This window comes from Euleptes europaea, chromosome 2, assembly GCF_029931775.1.
Source record: "Euleptes europaea isolate rEulEur1 chromosome 2, rEulEur1.hap1, whole genome shotgun sequence".
NCBI lineage: Eukaryota > Metazoa > Chordata > Lepidosauria > Squamata > Sphaerodactylidae > Euleptes > Euleptes europaea.
The window spans coordinates 4,212,281-4,230,055 of NC_079313.1; the positions used below are offsets into that span (position 1 = coordinate 4,212,281).

Genomic DNA, 17,775 nt, shown 5'->3' on the forward strand with positions numbered 1-17,775 from the left:
TCTGCCAGCAAGATGTATGCGATCCCAGGCAAGCCCAGAACGATTTCTTTTCTTCCTCGCCGCCCGGTCGCCGATTTGTCAAGCCGGCCGGGATAACCACGCTTCCCCTGCAGAGCAGGCTGCAGCTTTTCGCTTACACGCTCGGGTCAACGGGCAGGCTTGCTTGGAAGTCCAGCCAACACCCCCACACACATACCAAAAAAAGTCTAGTGTCTTTCTGCAACGTTGCCAGACTGGGCATTACTCTCTTATCTCACGTGGGCCAACCGAGGCAGGTGGCAGCTAACAGATTTTCCTGAGGCTGCACATCTTGCATTGGTGGAAGCTGCCCGAACAGACATCCAGCGCCGGTTTCCCCTTCTCCCAACAAAGGCCGGCCATCCCAAGTCCAGTGGTCATATAAGTTCCGTTTGTTTGACTGAGTCTAGCAACACGAGCCGTCCCAAAAAGAACATACAGTATCCTAAAGGGTTTGTTTTTCTCCTTAAAAGCACAAATATGCGATGTTTGTCCAGGAATAAGCAAAACACATGACCGAGGGGGGAATAATCAGAAGGTTCACAGTATCACGTACAAATAAGGTAGCTACTGCAGTGCACTTTGGAAAACAAACAGGGGGGGGGAATTATTGGTCACTACCAGGAATTCAAGGGTGCTCCCAGATTTGGATGTCCCCACCGCCTGCGGGACGCTTCTCGGAAGGAGACAAGATAAAAGGAAGTTTTGCTCGGGCTCTTTAAGTGTTCGGGACGCAGAATCGCAGCCCACGCCGACGCCGTGAAGCTCCTTTCCCCTGTTCCGCAGCAGCGGCTGCAGGGCCGACTAAGAGGAATCCATCCACCGGCATCAGCGGGAGCTCTAGTCTGTAGGGGGCTTGTATAGACGTTACTGTAAAAAAAGAAAAATTACCGAGAGTTGGGGGCCTTGCTGGAAAGGGTGAGCCAGAGGTTGAGAGGATGCGCGAAGAGTCAGCCATGCCAGCAGGGCTCGGGGGTTCTCCCATGCCAGGACCTGCTCGACGGGAAAGAGACCTCCCCTCCCAGTCCTAGAAGAGTTGCGGCATATTGACGGGGTAACAAATAAAAAGGATCGAGGCCTCAGGGCTCAGTTCCCAGAGGAAGCCATGCTGGGGCTGAAGTCTGCCAAGGCCCCCTTTTCTGACCCCCGTAATTCCTGATGGGTGGGGACACGGACTCAGGAGCACGGGCTCAAAGGAGCATTGACCACACAGAAAGCTAAGTGTGGCGTCCCTTGCGGATGTTAAGCAGCTACTCAAATGGGGGCTAGGAAAACCCAGGTTTGCAGAAAAATACAAGTTCTTCAAAACCCCAAACAATGTAAGGGATGAATACACAGGCAGAGATACTGGGGTGGGGGGAGAAGAAGAAGAGTCAGTTTTTATATGCCGATTGGTTCTTGTAGGTTATCCGGGCTGTGTGACCGTGGTCTTGGTATTTTCTTTCCTTACGTTTCACCAGCAGCTGTGGCAGGCATCTTCAGAGAGTCATATGCCGACTTTCTCTACCACTTAAGGAAGAATCAAGGCGGCTTACCATCACTTTCCCCTCCCCTCCCCACAACAGACACCCTGTGAGGTAGGTGCAGCTGTGAGAGCTCTGAGAGAGCTGTGACTAGCCCAAGGTCACCCAGCTGGCTTCATGCGGAGGAGTGGGGAAACAAATCCAGTTCACCAGATTAGCCTCTGCCACTCATGTGGAGGAGCAGGGAATCGAACCCGGTTCTCCTGTCCAGAGTCCACCACTCCAAACCACCGCTCTTAACCACTACACCATGCTGGCTCCCAGAGAGATTCTGGGTGGCACATTAGGTTGCCACAGCAACCCCAGATGCTTCGTGAAAGCACAATACTGGCTCCATCTTTCCTCCAATGCCTGCCTGGCTTTTCTTGCCCCTCAGCCGTTGCCATGTAGGGAGGCAGCCAGAAAGGGGATCCAGCGAGACCAGGCAGCTGGGGGTGGGGTGGGGAAAGCAGGCAGCGGGTTACGGGCCCAGAGGAGAGAATTTGGGGAGGGGGGTAAGGAACAAAGAATAAAAACTGAGCCAGGGGGAGGGGGAGCAGAGACAGACCAGGTGAACTGGAGTAGTACTCGGATGGGGAAAATTATGGTCCAGCGTGGGAACGGAGCTCTCTTCCTCTGCAAGTTTCCCTCTGGGCTATCCTAGTTCACAGGCTCCAGGGTTACCGGAAAAACATACCAGAGCCGAGCCTCGGCACACGATACACCCTATGTGTTATGAACAAGAATGCTTATTGCAAAGGGCAGCGTGCCCCCACCCACCCTGTATCGTACGGAATCAAGACACCTGCAAGGAAATTCAACCTCTGCCCTACCCATCAGGAATCACTCTGGCTCCAGGCTACCCTAAGCAGTCAGGATCGGGCCGTCTCCGCGCATGCTTGGAAGCAGTGGCGGACCTACATTTTTGGGACCTTGAAGCTTGAACTGTTATGGGGGCCCCTTCGCGACCAGCAACGAGATCTGGGTAACCGCTGTCATCTTCTTCAATGGGGCTGTTCTACGGCAGGTGTATTGGGTCATTCGCTAACAGGAAGTCATCAAAGGGGGCTCGTTGGATAAGGGGGTGCAAATCTGATTTGTGGTGTTAAAACGCACAAGCGAGACGAGCGCAGCCTGAATCGAGAATTCAGATGTCTTGTTATGGTTCCGGTTGGCTCTAGCCTAAGGGCTGAGCTATAGAACTATTAAGCCGTGCACCAACGAAGGATTCGAGGATCCAGCTGCCAAAATGTAGGCTATGAATAGATTCTGGTGAGCTCAGCCATCCCATACAGCTGGGGGTTTGGGTGCTGCAAGCCCCCGAGAAAATTTTGAAATCTGACCAATTACAGGGACATTTTGAGGTCATATGAAATGGGTATATTCTAAGGTCAACATTATATTACAGTATATTTTAAGGTCAACATTAAGTGCTTCAACCCATTGGCTTATGCGTCCATCACTAAAATAGCCTTATTTCAATAACAAACACTTAAAAAAACTCCCATCGATTTTGTTGAAAGATCCACTCATTAAAAAAACAAGTTGCTGTAGGACACGCCCCCCAGGATTAGGGGCCCCAAAGCTTAAGCTTCATTAGTTTCATAGTAGATCCGCCACTGCTTGGAAATTCTCAACATACCTTCAAGCTCAACCCCCCGTTCCCGTAAAACATAAGCAAGGGGACGCCTCCCACAATCCACTGAGGCTTGCATGCTGGCCAGGGCAGGAGGGGCTGGGTTCGACTCATGCTCCCACCAGACGTACGAGCCATATTTTTTATTTAAAAAAAATTACCAAAAAAACTTACTGTATCACTCTCCTCATCGGAGACTGAGTGGACTTGAGGGCTATAATGGAGAGGAGAATATACCCAGCTCCTCTCGTCTGTCGGCTGCAAAAGCGGGAAGCAAGAGAAGCGGGGAGGAGAAAAAAAGAAAATGAGAGGCGACAGCAGGACACCGATGAGAGGAGAAAAAGAGAGAGAGAGAGAGAAAAAAGGGGAAGAAAATAAGGCAGGATAGAGAAGCCCCCTCTGCTCACTCTTTGGTACATACCTGAGCCATCCACAAAGGCCCGAGGTCTCAGAATCTGCTTGGTTAAGAGGAAGACCGTTTCTAAAACTGTCCTGGTTAAGAGGAAGACCGTTTCTAAAATGAAAGAGGCCAGGGGCTCAAATTGCATGGATCGTCTTCTTTTCTGGCTAATGCTGAAGAAACACAACTGTTGAAATCAACACAGATGCCCAACTTTAAATTACCAACTGTTATATATTAACATGCAAGCATCTAATAGTCTGAAATTGACAAATATACAATAAGACAACCAATACCAGGTAAGAACCCAGGGTAATGCCCTGACCTGGATGGCCCAGGCTAGCCTGATCTCGTCAGATCTCAGAAGCTAAGCAGGGTCAGCCCTGCTTAGTATTTGGATGGGAGACCACCAAGGAATACCAGGGTTGCTTGCTGTGCAGAGGAAGGCATTGGCAAACCACCTCTTTTAGTCTCTTGCCATGAAAACCCCAAAAGGGGTCGCCGTAAGTCGGCTACGACTTGATGGCACTTCACTCTCTCACACACACACACGGTAATAACCCACTAGGGGATTATGTACAGCAGGTAAGTGTAATGACAAGTCCATTAAAATCACTCCAAACTGCTGTGAAGATAGTCTTGAAGAAAATTCGCTCCATTTTATCTGATGACTTCTTCAGTTCCTTTAATTTCTTCTTATATATATATATATATGCCTTCTAGTCTCAAAACAATACACAATAATGCTGCAACGTTCTGCTACAGCTATACATTTTCAAAGTTCCAATCTGGATACTCCCTTGCTGTGAAGGCTTGAATCAAGCAGTCATCAGACGAAACGGAGCTAATTTTCTAGAAGACGGTCTTCGCCTTCGCGGTCCAGCTTGGGAGTGCTTTTCTAATATAGTTTTGTGGCTATCACTTTGGAGCTTTATAACGGCTTTGGAGTTTAATGGACTTGACATTACATCTTACCTGCTGTACACAATCCCCTTGTAAGTTATTACCCTGGGCACTTACCTGGTATTGGTTGTCTTATTGTACATTTGTCAATTTCAGATTATTAGATGCTTGCACGTTAATATAGAACAGTTGGTAATTTAAGGTTGGACAACTATGTCGATTTCAATTGTTGTGTTATAATTCGCATAGCAGTGCTATTTAGTTTGTATTAATGCTGAAGAAAACCAGGCCAGACGTGGCACAGGGGGATTTCTCTATGGTTACTCGGCAGGTTCTTCGGCAAGGACGACCATCTATGGAGGGGTTTTCTGGCAGAAGCTGGGCTTGATGGAGGGCAGAAGTCTACGCACGCACCCACACAGACGCCTGACCGGTCAGGTTTCCTCTCCTGTCTACATAAGGCAGGAACAACCCTTCAAACAGCAGAGATGTCACCCCACACCTTGCCTTTCGTGGACAGGGACCTGGAAGGATGCCTCAACCTCTCCCTGCACCGAAAATCCTATGCCCGGTGACAACGTAGGAGGCGTAGTAAATCAGCAACCTGCTTTACGCGCAGAAGCTCACAGCTTCACTGCTGAAGCATGAGAGATTCAAAACTGATAAAATGAAGTATTTCTTCACACAACGCATAGTTAAATTGTGGAACTCCCTGCCCCAGGATGTGGTGATGGCTGCCAACTCGGAAGGCTTTAAGAGGGGAGTGGGACATGTTCGTGGAGGAGAGAGCTATTCATGGCTACTAGTCAAAATGGATACTAGTCATGATGCACACCTATTCTCTCCAGGATCAGAGCAAGCCTATTATATTCGGTGCTTTGGAACGCAGGCAGGACAATGCTGATGCAGTAGTCTTGTTTGTGGGCTTCCTAGAGGCCCCTGGTTGGCCACTGTGTGGACAGAATGCTGGATTTGATGGACCTTGGTCTGAACAAGCAGGGCTCTTATGTCAGTCCCCTGCATCTCCAGGTAAGTAACAGGTGCCGGGAAAGTCCTTTCTCTGCCCGAGGCCCTGGACAGCCTCTGCCTCTCAAGAGACAGATGGACAAGCGGCCTAGGTGTACGGCAGCGTTGCGTCTGTGGTGTCAACACGATGTGCGTACATCTACACATCCCACTAAGGAGACCCTTCTGCTCTTCTTTTGGGGTTCAGGAAGGAAGGTCTGCACAAACTTAAGGGCAGGCAGGAAGCAATCAGATGGTTCCGAACCCATCCCTACAATGTGCCTGGATTTAGGACAAGTTAGAATCTCCCCTCCACAGCAAGTTTGCGCTGAATTTTAACGGCATTGGCATTTTTATTTTAAATTCCTATTTTAGGTTTAAAGGCAGATTAAAACAAAATTAATAGGTGAACGGGCTACACCAGCATGCCACCCGTATTGCACACTGTGTCATAAGGACATAGGAAAAGCCCTGCTGGATCAGACCCAGACCCATCAAGTCCATCAGTCTGTTCATACAGCGGCCCACCAGGTGCCTCTGGGAAGCCCACAAGCAAGATGACTGCAGCAGCATTATCTTGCCTGCTTTCCATGGCACCTAAGATAATAGACATGCTCCTCTGATCCTGGAGAGAATAGGTATGCATCATGACTAGTATTCATTTTGACTAGTAGCAATGGATAGCCTTAACCTTCCTCCGTGAACATGTCCACTCTCCTCTTAAAGCCTTAAGAACGTAAGAACATAAGAAAAGCCCTGCCAGATCAGACCCAAGCCCAACAAGTCCAGCAGTCTGTTCACACAGTGGCCAACCAGGGGCCTCGAGGAAGCCCACCAGACCCTGGAGAGAATAGATGTGCGTCATGACTAGTATTCATTTTTTACCAGTAGCCATGACTGCCCCTCTCCTCCATGAACATGTTCATTCTCCTCTTCAAGACTTCCAAGTTGGCAGCCATCACCCCATCCTGGGACAGGGAGCTCCACAATTTGTGTGAAGTACTACTTCCTTTTATCTGTTTCGAATCTCTCACCCTCCAGCTTCAGCAGACGACCCTGTGTTCTGGTATTATGAGAGAGAGAGAAAAGCTTCTCCCTGTCCACTCTCTCCCTACCATGCATAATTTTATAGACCTCTATAGACCTCTGAGTGCCTGCTGTCTAGATGCTTTAGAGATTTCCGGTATCTCCACAGATACCCCAGCATGTTTGTCCTCGATGCAAAGTGCGTGGCATGGGAACGCACTATTCCTCTGTGCCGGCATCCCTCTAAATTGCACCAATCCTGAGTCAGAGGTACTGGGTACAATCAGTGGAAGTACCAGGATTGGAACTGGGGTCTGGCGCTTTTTAAGTCACTGAGGGGAATGCGTTCTAACAGGGGCCTCCGCTTTCACAAATGCATGCGGTTGCTTAGAAGAACACGGGCATGAGCTTCATTCCTACCTGTGCAGAACGTGGGGATCTCTTCTACTCTGACACAGCCGAGTGCCAGCTGTCTAGAAGAAGAGTTGGTTTTTATATGCCGACTTTCTCTACCACTTAAGGGAGCATCAAACCGGCTTACAATTGCCTTCCCCTCCCCACAACAGACACCCTGTGAGGCAGGTGGGGCTCAGAGAGTGTGACTAGCCCCAGGTCTCCCAGCTGGCTTTGTGTGTGGGAGCGGGGAAACAAATCCAGTTCATCAGATTAGCCTCCACTGCTCATGTGGAGGAGGAGTGGGGAATCAAACCCGGGTCTCCAGATCAGACTCCACTGCTCCAAACCACTGCTCTTAACCACTACACCACGCGGACCATCAAACGACAGAGACACAAGGAAACCAGAGGGAAGGGCAGGGCATGAAAGGCGGCCAGTGGGGCTGAGGAGCTATAAAGGGGAGATTTGCTAAGATTCACACACGTGCGCACCCATCTCTGCCTTCAGAAATCCCCAGGAAGGGCTTCCCTTGGGAAAACTGGGAAGTTCTACAGTTACTGCTAAGTTGGACAGCTGAAGCATCTACGAGTTGCCCTAGAAAAGCAAGATAACTTTGAACAGCCGGGGGTTGGTGTGGGGGGAGAATGTGTGTTCTAATACCCCCTCCCACCACCAAAGTTTAAAAAAAAATCCTCCAAATACGCAGATATCCTTTGCCAAAAAAAACCTACCCCAAATTCACTCTCCCCTCCGCCCCCGCCGTGCGAGAGAAGAATCTCAACGCTAGGCGAGAGACGGCTAAAACCACAGCAGCTAAGAGTCTCAAACAATAGACTGGGACATTCTCTGTTTTGAATCTTTCGCCTGCTGTATACCAACCCGGGGAGGGGGGGACGACTGCATCAAACCCCTGCCCCCGCAATGAAGGGTCCCCCAGATTAGAGTCCGCCACTATTAAACCACTACACCACGCTGGCTCTCTTGACAAGGTCAGGAAGTGTTCTGATTTCATTGCTTCCAGCGGAAAGCAATTGCTTCTAGCGGAAATCAAGGAAAAAAGAGGAGGGGTGAGACCCAACCCAGCTTTCATTGCTTCCAGCTTCAGAGAAGAAGAGTTGGTTTTTATGGCAACTCTTATACCAGCGGTCTGTTCACACAGCGGCGAACCAGGTGCCTCTAGGAGGCCCACATATTAGACAACTGCTGCAGCAGCATCCTGCCTGCGTTCCACAGCACCTAATATAATTGGCATGCTCCTTGGATACTGGAGAGAATAGGGATGCATCATGACTTTGTTATAGTGTATCAAAAGGAGTTCGAATAGTGGGAAGATGACAATTATATATGAATGTATTGTCTAATAATCCAGAAAAAATTTTCCCCGGATATGTACGTTTAGATTTATTATAACAATTATCACCGCTCCATTGATTATTATTTTATCGCCATTTATTTTCTAATTTAAAATAAACCCTCATTGGTTTCGTTTATTATACGATATGTATATTCTTTATTATTCTTTTTTCCTTTCACGAAAGTGGATTGTGTTTCTATTTTCTGTTGTTTCTTTTCATTAACTGAAATAAATCTTTATTTGAAAAAAGAATCAAACAAACAAAATAAAATTAAAAAAAAACAGTACAGGTATCTTGAGTGGGATTTGAGTTTTGTGGTTCTCCTAAGCAAGTCCCACAAACCTCTCCTTCTTGCAATGTCCAATTTTTAATGTCTGTATGAACCAGAAAACCGTAAGAGCGTAAACTAAGATTTTGCAGCTAAAAGTGACCTTTATACCTGTCGGGTATTATATGCATTTTTAAATTTCTACTATGGCTGAATTCTGTAATTAAATATTTTTTGCTTATATGGCCATTTCTTAGGAATGCTCGCTATTGCTAAAACAAATATTGAATTCATTCATTGGTAGCTAACGCAAAACCTGACTGCGATGCACCAATCTTTCAGCAAGGCGGGATTCTACTCGGCACTACGCCAACCACCCCTCCCGAGCGGCATTTCAAAGTTGCTGTTCAGCTGCCTTCTCCGCTAGCAAGTTCACTTACGCTCCCAGAGGAAAATGAGGCGGCTCGGAGCCTGCGCAGGCGGGGAGAGTAAATCCAATACCTTCCATCTGTGAACTGGACGCCACACCGGGACAAATGAAGAAAGGAGGGAGAAAAAAACAAAAAATAAAAAAGAATGAATGGGAAACAAAATAAAAGAAGCTTCTGGAAAGGATGTCTGAGTACACATGAAAGAAAGAAAAAGCAAGAGAGAGAGAGAGAGGGAGAGAGAGAAAGAAAGAGAAAGAGAGAGAGAAAGAAAGAGAGAGAGAGAAAGAGAGAAAGAGAGAAAGAGAGAGAGAGAGAGAGAGAGAGAGAGAAAGAAAGAAAGAAAGAAAGAAAGAAAGAAAGAAAGAAAGAAAGGAAGGAAGGAAGGAAGGAAGGAAGGAAGGAAGGAAGGAAGGAAGGAAGGAAGGAAGGAAGGAAGGAAGGAAGGAAGAAAGAAAGAAAGAAAGAAAGAAAGAAAGAAAGGAAGGAAGGAAGGAAGGAAGGAAGGAAGGAAGGAAGGAAGGAAGGAAGGAAGGAAGGAAGGAAGGAAGGAAGGAAGGAAGGAAGGAAGAAGAAGAAAGAAAGAAAGAAAGAAAGAAAGAAAGAAAGAAAGAAAGAAAGAAAGAAAGAAAGAAAGAAAGAAAGAAGGTAGGTAGGTAGGTTGTGGAAAGAGGAGAACATCCCTAGAGTTCAGCTGCTCCACGCTTTGCCCCTTCCTTCCTGCAGAGAAGCATATTTACATCCAGCAGTACAGCTTACTACCAAAACACTCTGCAAACTGCATGTGTCCACTAGCTGTAGTAAAAGCCTCACTTGCAATTTGGAAAGTGTTTTCCCAACCTCTCCGTTTACCTTAATCCGGCGATTAAATTCCCATTTGACGCATGGCTGTGAACAGATCCAGAGTAGGAGGGGTGGGCTACTTATTTATTTAGGATGTTTATATACCCGCCTTTCTCCCGAGCGTCTCAGGACCCAGGACTTGTTGATGCGACACAATGAATCCATGATGCAAAAGCAATGCACACCACCACACACTTCGATGCATGCAAACAGGAGACTGGGAAGAAAACGCTGCTCCTTGCAGCAGAAAACATCTCTCAAGTTTCTCTTTCATGCTAAGCAGCATTCTGCCTCTGGAAAAGGAGAGGCGTGAAAGACACTGGCCTCATAGGCAAAGCAATGCCCAATTTTCAGCTCTACAGAAGGGAAAAACCTGGAATTGATGGCAGATACTGTGCTCTCTCAGAATCTCAACTTTCATTTTTTAAATAGGGAGGAGGAGAAGAGTTGGTTTTTATATGCCGACTTTCTCTACCACTTAAGGAAGAATCAAATCGGCTTACAATCCCCCTCCCTCCCCCTCCCCACAACAGACACCCTGCGAGGCAGGTGGGGCTGAGAGAGCTCTAAGAGAACTGTGACTAGCCCAAGGTCACCCAGTTGGCTACATGTGTAGGAGTGAGGAAACCAACCCGGTTCTCCAGATTAGGGTCTTCACTTGTGTGACTGAAGATGAGCTTCTGCAAGAAAATAACTTTTAAACAATAAATTCCTTTTAAAAGGCATTCTGTTAAGCAGGGCTTCTACCTGAAATGTTGAAGAGTTATGCATGACATCATTCCCTGACACTGTGTGGTTAGCCCCGCCTCCTGTGGCAGCCATTTTGTAGTGGCTTTACCCTCCTGTGGTGGCCATTTTGTGGTTGCAACCCACCCACCCCCCGTGTCCGAATTCCAAAGGGCCCAGCAGCTCAGAAAGGCTGGGGACCTGTGGTGTAGAGGGCAGTGTCTCAGAAGAAAGAGGGGCGACCAAGACACAATTTCCTGCAGCTGCAGGTTACATTTCCAACGCCCCCTGTCCTTTCCATGGCTTGCAGAGGCAGAACGTGTCCTGCAGAGAGAGAACACGTCATCCCCCCCCCCCCCAATTTTATTAACGTCACAGATTGCGGGACTGTTTCCATTTCGAAGTGGAGGCCACACACCAGCTTAGTTTACGCGCGCTCAGACTAACAAGCCCGGCTCCGTTCTCTTGGCTTAAAAGCATCTCCCGAGATCTTTCCAGGTGAAAAGAAAACGGATCTACTGGCCTCTCGCCTTCCCTTTCCTCCCCCCTGCAGCCCCCGCACACGTCCAGAGTGGAAAAGCAAAACACACTGTGTGGGGCTGCAACGACAAAAACACCGCGCTCGCCCCCCCTCCCCAATGCCACCTAGCCACCTGCAACGGTCAAGCTTTAAAACCCAAGGCACACCGCACCACATGCATGCTCGGACACGCCGGTTCTGCGGCAGGTTTCCCTGGGGTGAGCACGTATCAAAACAGGACTACGCGCAAGAGGGAAGAGGCTGATGTGGGGTCTCAGCTGGCGGGAAAGGCTGGGTTTGGTTTTGCCCTGGCTCGGAGGGAGTGCGGGGAGCTCTGATCTGGAGAACTGGGTTTGATTTCCCACTCCTCTATGTGAGCGGTGGAAGCTAATCTGGAGAACCAGATTGGTTTCCCCACTCCTCCACATGAAGCCAGCTGGGTGACCTTGGGCTAGTCACAGCTCTCTCAGCCCCACCTACCTCACAAGGTGTCTGCTGTGGGGAGAGGAAGGGAAGGAGATCGTAAGTGGGTTTGATTCTGCCTTAAGTGGCAGAGAAAGTTGACGTATAAAAACCAACTCCTCTTCTTCTTCTTCCCCACTCGTCCACATGAACAGCGGAAGCTAATCCGGTGAACCGGGATGGTTTCCCTACTCCTACACGTGAAGCCAGCTGGGTAACCTTGGGCCAGTCACAGTTCTCTCTTAACTCTCTCATCCCCACCTACCTCAAAGGGTGTCTGTTGTGGGGAGGGGAAGGGAAGGAGCTTGTAAACTGGTTTGATTCTTCCTTAAGTGGTAAAGAAAGTCGACATATCAAAACCAATTCTTCTCCTTCTTCTCCTCCTCCTACCCCTCCCTGGAGACCGGGGGGGGGGGAGCAGAAAAGAAGCCATCTGACCCTGACGGACAAGATTTAGGGCTTGAAGTGGTAGGGATCCCAAAAAAGGGTCTTCATCGCCCGGGGGGCAGCTAAGGCCTGTTGTGTCCAGGTCTTGGAGATTTGGCAGCTACACCGCAATTCCGGGGTTCAAGTCTTGGGCAGCTAAAAAAAGACAGGTTTCATTTCCGGGTGACAGGCAGTGGTGGTCTTGGAACAGTCCGGGTTTCTGCACACTTGAGAGGCCATGCATTGTAGGCAGCTGCTTCTTAATTGTCCCCAGCCGGGGGCTGTTGAAGACAATCACCAAGTTCCTGTGGTGTTAACCACTTTGGCACTTCTCCGAGGCCAAGGAGAAGAAGAAGAGTTGGTTTTTATACCCAATTTTCTCTACCTTTAAGGAGACTCAAACCGGATTACAATGTCTTTCCCTTCCTCTCCCCACAATAAACACCCTGTGAGATAGGTGGGGCTGAGAGAGTTCAGCGAGAACTGTGACTGGCCCAAGGTCACCCAGCAGGCTTCATGTGGAGGAGTGGGGAATCGAACCCAGTTAGCCAGATAAGCGTCTGCCGCTCATGTGTAGGAGCGGGGAATCGAACCCGGTTCTCCAGATTAGAGTCCACCGCTCTTAACCACTACACCACGCTGGCTCTCTAAAGAAGAGACAGCTTATTTTCCCCAAACATGGTTAGGAGATCCAGAGCAGGCCCGGGGAGTCTCTCCCTGGAAAGTCTCCCCCCACCCCACCGCGAACTTGAAGGAACGATCAAACGTTTAAGCCTGCTGGATTCGGAAGCTGAGTTTGAAACTGGCCAACAAACTGTTATTTCGCAGGGAAAGGAAATTGGGCTTGACTGCAGTTAGGCCAGTGGAAACGCGCCCCCGAGCCAGAGAGCTGGGAGGAGGGAGAATTTGCTTCGGAGAAAGGGAGAGAGAAAGCATGAGATCGTCTCCCGTCCGTTTGGCATCCCTCAACTTCAGCTAGGAGAGCCCACTGCGTGGTAAGAGCTGCACAAATACTGTATTGTGACGTGTGTGTGTGTAACAGATCCTCAGCTGGGGCTCTGGAGTCCCAGGAAAGCCTCCTAAGTACTCCTAAGAAAATCCAACTTCACTTCTTCCCCTGAAGCCACTCCTGCCCTGACTTTGCCCTTCTTTGGGGGAAAATAAAGGCAGAAATTTTTTTTTGGGATGAGGGGGAAACGGGGTGAAGTCACATGTTCACATAGCTTGAGGGGAGGGGGGGAGAAACCTTTCCCCCCAAAATACCCCAAAGAAGTTAAAAACTGGGCCAGGGGAGGGGAGGCAGGCACTTTTCAGGTCTGAGGGGGGCAGGGGAACCCCTTTTCCAAATTTGCCAGCAACCGGCAGAGAGAACCCGGCACACGCTCACTGCAAACCAATTGCGGCTCACTTACGCCCCAGCTCAGCCTCCCTAGACTTCCTCCTCTGCGCCTGCTCCTGCCTGCAGGGAAAGGAAAAGGCGTCAGAGTTTGCCGTGGAAACAGCAGAGCGACGCGAACCTATTTCAGAGAATCTGAGGGGTTTCCGATTTGCCACGCAACAGCCGTTGGGGCACCTTGGTTAGAGGGGCCCCCCTACCCTGAACAGAGAGGGACAAAGAGTCTGAGAGGTAACCAACCTGAGACAGGGTTTTCGAGCAACATCAACCGTCTAGTCGGCGTTCAGAAGGTTAAAGACTTTTTCGAAATGGACAAGGGAAAGGGGGAGAGAGAAAGAATGAAAGACCGAGGGGGCAAAGAGGGGAAGAGGGAAAGGGCAGAGAAAACAAGAGAGAAAGAAGCATAGCCAACCACAGATAACCAAACACCTTCTTGTCCCCAAAGAGGTTGTTGCTGTTTTTTTTTTAATGGACTTACAAAATAGATATCTGGGACTGGGAGGTCCTCCTCGTCCGAGGGCTGGCTGGCCGGCTCGGAGGCTTGGCTGGCCGTCTCCACCTCGATAGAAGCTGCCGTCAGCACGGGGCCGCATACCAGCGACGCCGCTTGCCTGAGAAGAACCAGAGGACAAAGCTCACAAAAGGGTCACGATTTCACACCGAGGAGCCCTGGGGGGGGGTCATAAGAACATAAGAAAGGCCCTGCTGGATCAGACCAAGGCCCATCAAGTCCAGCAGTCTGTTCACACAGCGGCCAACCAGGTGCCTCTAGGAAGCCCCGAAACAAGACCACTGCAGCAGCATTATCCTGCCTGCGTTATGCAGCACCTAATACAATAGGCCTGCTCCTCTGACACTGGAGAGAATAGGTATGCATTATGACTAGTATTAATTTTGTCTAGTAGTCATAGATAGCCCTCTCCTCCATGGACATGTTCACTCTCCTTGTAAAGCCTTCCAAGTTGGCGGCCATCACCACATCCTGGGGCAGGGAGTTCCACAATTTAACGATGGGTCGACAACTGCAGCCCCTGCACCCTGCGGGGCAATTGGTCAAGCCAGCTGAAGGGCAAGTTGACTCTCTGGGAAGTTCTGCGCGTATCCTCTGGGTCTAAACCGAGGGCTTTCTGCCACCGCTCATGTGGAGGAGTGGGGAATCAAACCCAGTTCTCCAGATTAGAGTTTGCTGCTCATGTGGAGGAGTGGGGAATCAAACCCGGCTCTCCAGATTAGAGTCCGCTGCTCCTAACCACTACACCACACTGTCTCTCTTTAAAATTAAGACACAGTTTTTTGACACGTTCAACTGAGCTAGGTCCTTTCCTAATGCAGGGATGTCTTCCACCCTATAGCCACGGTCCATTCTCCTAACAGGGTCTCCTAGGGGCACAGACCCATGTTTCCCCACTCTTCACTACACGAGCAGCCCCCGTAGCATGCTCAGAAAGCTGCAACCTCCTCCAAAGGGGGCATGGGCGAGAGCATCCGTCAGCAATAACTACCCTGCAGCAGCATCGGCCTCTGTGCCCACATCGGCTCCACAGGGGAACACGATCTCGATGTCACACTTGGGCTTCAGCTCCACTGTGATCTGCTGGAGATCGTCTTCGACCCGGACCTCTTCGCGAGACCTGCAGATCGGGAGACAGACAAAGTGCGCACAGCTCAGTTTTGTCCCAGTGCCGCCTCCCTCTAGCTAGGATATTTTTCTCGTGCTCTTCACTCTCCAAGTAAGCTCAGGCCGGCAATCAGCACACAAGAATTTGGGATTAGCCAATACACTCATGAAGCTGCCTTCTACTGAATCAAGACCATCGGTCCATCGAGGTCAGTAATGTCTACTCTGACTGGCAGCGGCTCTCCAGGGCAGGCCAGAATGCGGGGGGGGGGGAAGGTGGGCTAGTTGGCATGGGCCTACGATTTTGAGGGGGCCTACTCTTCCTGGTAGAGGCAAAAGGTAAAGAATATTGATATTGTAAAGCTTGCTGGGGGTAAAGGGGAGATGACCGGGGAAGGCACTGGCAAACCACCCCGTAAACAAAGTCTGCCTAGGAAACGTTGGGATGTGATGTCACCCCATGGGTCAGGAATGACCCGGTGCTTGCACAGGGGACCTTTACCTTTACCTTTTAAAGCGAGTCAAGGGGGATCCTTTAGCACAAAATTATATCTTAAAGAAGGCTGATAAAAGATTAACACAGATAAAATAAAGATAAATAAATGCAGATAACTGAAGCAACTTTTTTCTAAATTTATTATTATATGTATCCTGTTGCAGTGGCCACAAAATTAAGATGTTTTACTTAATACTGGGTTTCCCCCCCCCCCAAACCATGTATATACCAATATATAAATCATGTATTTAGCACTGATTATAAAAATACTTAATGAGCAGTTTGAAAGGGGGCCTACATTTCCCACCTGGCCTATTACCAGCTTTGTGCGGGCCTGCTCCAGGGCCTCAGGTCTTTCGCATCACCTACAGCTTGATCCTTTTAACTGGCGATACCGGGGATCGAACCCAGGACTTTCTGCATGCTAAGCAGATGCTCTACCACTGAGCCGGGGATCGAACCCAGGACTTTCTGCATGCTAAGTAGATGCTCTACCACTGAGCCACGGCCCCTCCCCATACAATCACCCTGCAGCAGGATTCAGCAATGGGAATCGAACGGTTTATGCCTGACAAAGAACGTAGCACCCAAAATGAAGTACAAAGAGTTGGGGGGGGGAGGTATGAAAATATAAGCATAAGAATCTTTATTGCAAATAAGTTAAAGCAGGGATGTTGAACTCATTCGTTACGAGGGCTGGATATGATATAAATGTCATTTGGTCAGGCTGGGCCATGTGTACCAACCCGCAGGGGGTTCGCCAGCCCAGATCGAGACTGAGGGGGTGTTTGCCTCGGCTGGCGAAGCCTGCCCAGATTGGGGTTGGGGTGGTGTCTGCCTCAGCTGGTAAGCCCAAATATCAAGGTTGCAAAAGACACACATTATATTATTCACAACCTCAACCACAATAGCAACACACAGTGCTCATACATTAACACTTTCTTGTAGATCGCACTGCTCGGTCCCATCTTCTCCAGCAGCGGGAAGATCCAAGATTGAAAAGGAAGAGGAAGGTAGAAGAGGAAGACGACTGTTTCTAACTTTCTTCAGCAACATGGAACATAGGTAATGTATAGGATATTATTTTATTTTGTATATAATTTGCATGGGGATGATATTTACGGATGTGTATTATGAGGTTTGGCAGGTCCATGAAGGGGAACTGAAGAAAGTTTGAAACGGTCGTCTTCCTCTTCTACCTTCCTCTTCAACCTTGGATCTTCCCGTTGCTGGAGAAGATAAAAGGAAGTATTTTTTCACACAGCACATAGTTAAATTGTGGAACTCCCTGCTCCAGGATGTGGTGATGGCTGCCAACTTGGAAGGCTTGAAGAGGGGAGTGGACATATTCATGGAAGAGAGGAGTAGTCATGGCTACTTGTTAAAATGAATACTAGCCATGATGCATAACTATTCTCTCCAGGATCAGAGGAGCTTGCCTATTGTATTAGGTGCTGTGGAACACAGGCAGGATAATGGACAGGATAATGGACTTGATGGGCCTGGGTCTGATCCAGCAGGGCTTTTCTTATGTTCTTATGGAGGACGGGGCTATTCATGGCTACTTGTTAAAATGGATACTGGTCATGATGCATCCCTATTCTCTCCAGGATCAGAGGAGCATGCCGAATATATTAGGTGCTGTGGAACACAGGCAGGATAAATGCTGCTGCACTCGTCTTGCTTGTGGGCTTCCTAGAGGCACCTGGTTGGCCGCTGTGTGAACAGACTGCTGGACTTGATGGGCCTTGGTCTGATCCAGCAGGGCTTTTCTTATGTTCTTAAGAATACCTACCCACACTTGTTGGGAAAAGAAATATTTATTAGATAATGGGCCTGAGCATTGTGATCTACAATGTATGAGCAGAGTGTTGCTTTTGTTGATGTTGTTGCGGTTGTGTATAATATAATGTGTGTCTTTTGCAACCTTGATATTTGAATTTATCTGTGTCAGCTTTGGAGTAACTGCTTGTGGACACAGAGGTGTCGGTTTCGTATCATTATCAGCTAGTAAGAAGGCAGCATGGAGGTCCCCACCCGGCAAGCGGCGTGGATCGGAAGGACCCCACAGCCCAGAATCAGGAGCGGGGTGGGCGGGTCACTCAGCTCGCAGGCTGGATAACAGTGCTCAAAGGGCCGGATCCGGCCTGTGGGCCTTATCTTTGAAACCCTTCAGTTCAAGGGCCAACGGTCTCGCGTTTACAATAAGCAGCCTTAAATTTCATCCGTGATACGGATTTCGATCCTTTTGTGGCACTTTTGCATTTTCATCCCTTTGTAAACTATTAAGGAAATGTCACCTGGCCTAAATGCCTTGTGTTGAGAGGGCAGCCTCGACATATTTTTCCAAG

The 17,775-nt window shown here is 49.0% G+C and overlaps 1 protein-coding gene across 1 annotated transcript in view; it reads right to left on the reverse strand.

Annotated features, from left to right (window-relative positions):
* Window positions 1–1,104: 1,104 nt before the first annotated feature.
* The window catches only part of PIP5K1C (phosphatidylinositol-4-phosphate 5-kinase type 1 gamma), a 53,652-nt gene continuing 36,981 nt past the window's right edge, over window positions 1,105–17,775 (reverse strand). Inside the window, exons 15-19 of the mRNA XM_056867641.1 lie at window positions 14,814–14,941; window positions 13,789–13,886; window positions 8,950–9,024; window positions 3,331–3,414; window positions 1,105–1,173 (exon numbers count right to left, since the gene is read on the reverse strand). Coding sequence (XP_056723619.1) covers window positions 1,105–1,173; window positions 3,331–3,414; window positions 8,950–9,024; window positions 13,789–13,886; window positions 14,814–14,941 — 454 coding nt within the window. The remainder of the gene's footprint in view (window positions 1,174–3,330; window positions 3,415–8,949; window positions 9,025–13,788; window positions 13,887–14,813; window positions 14,942–17,775) is intronic.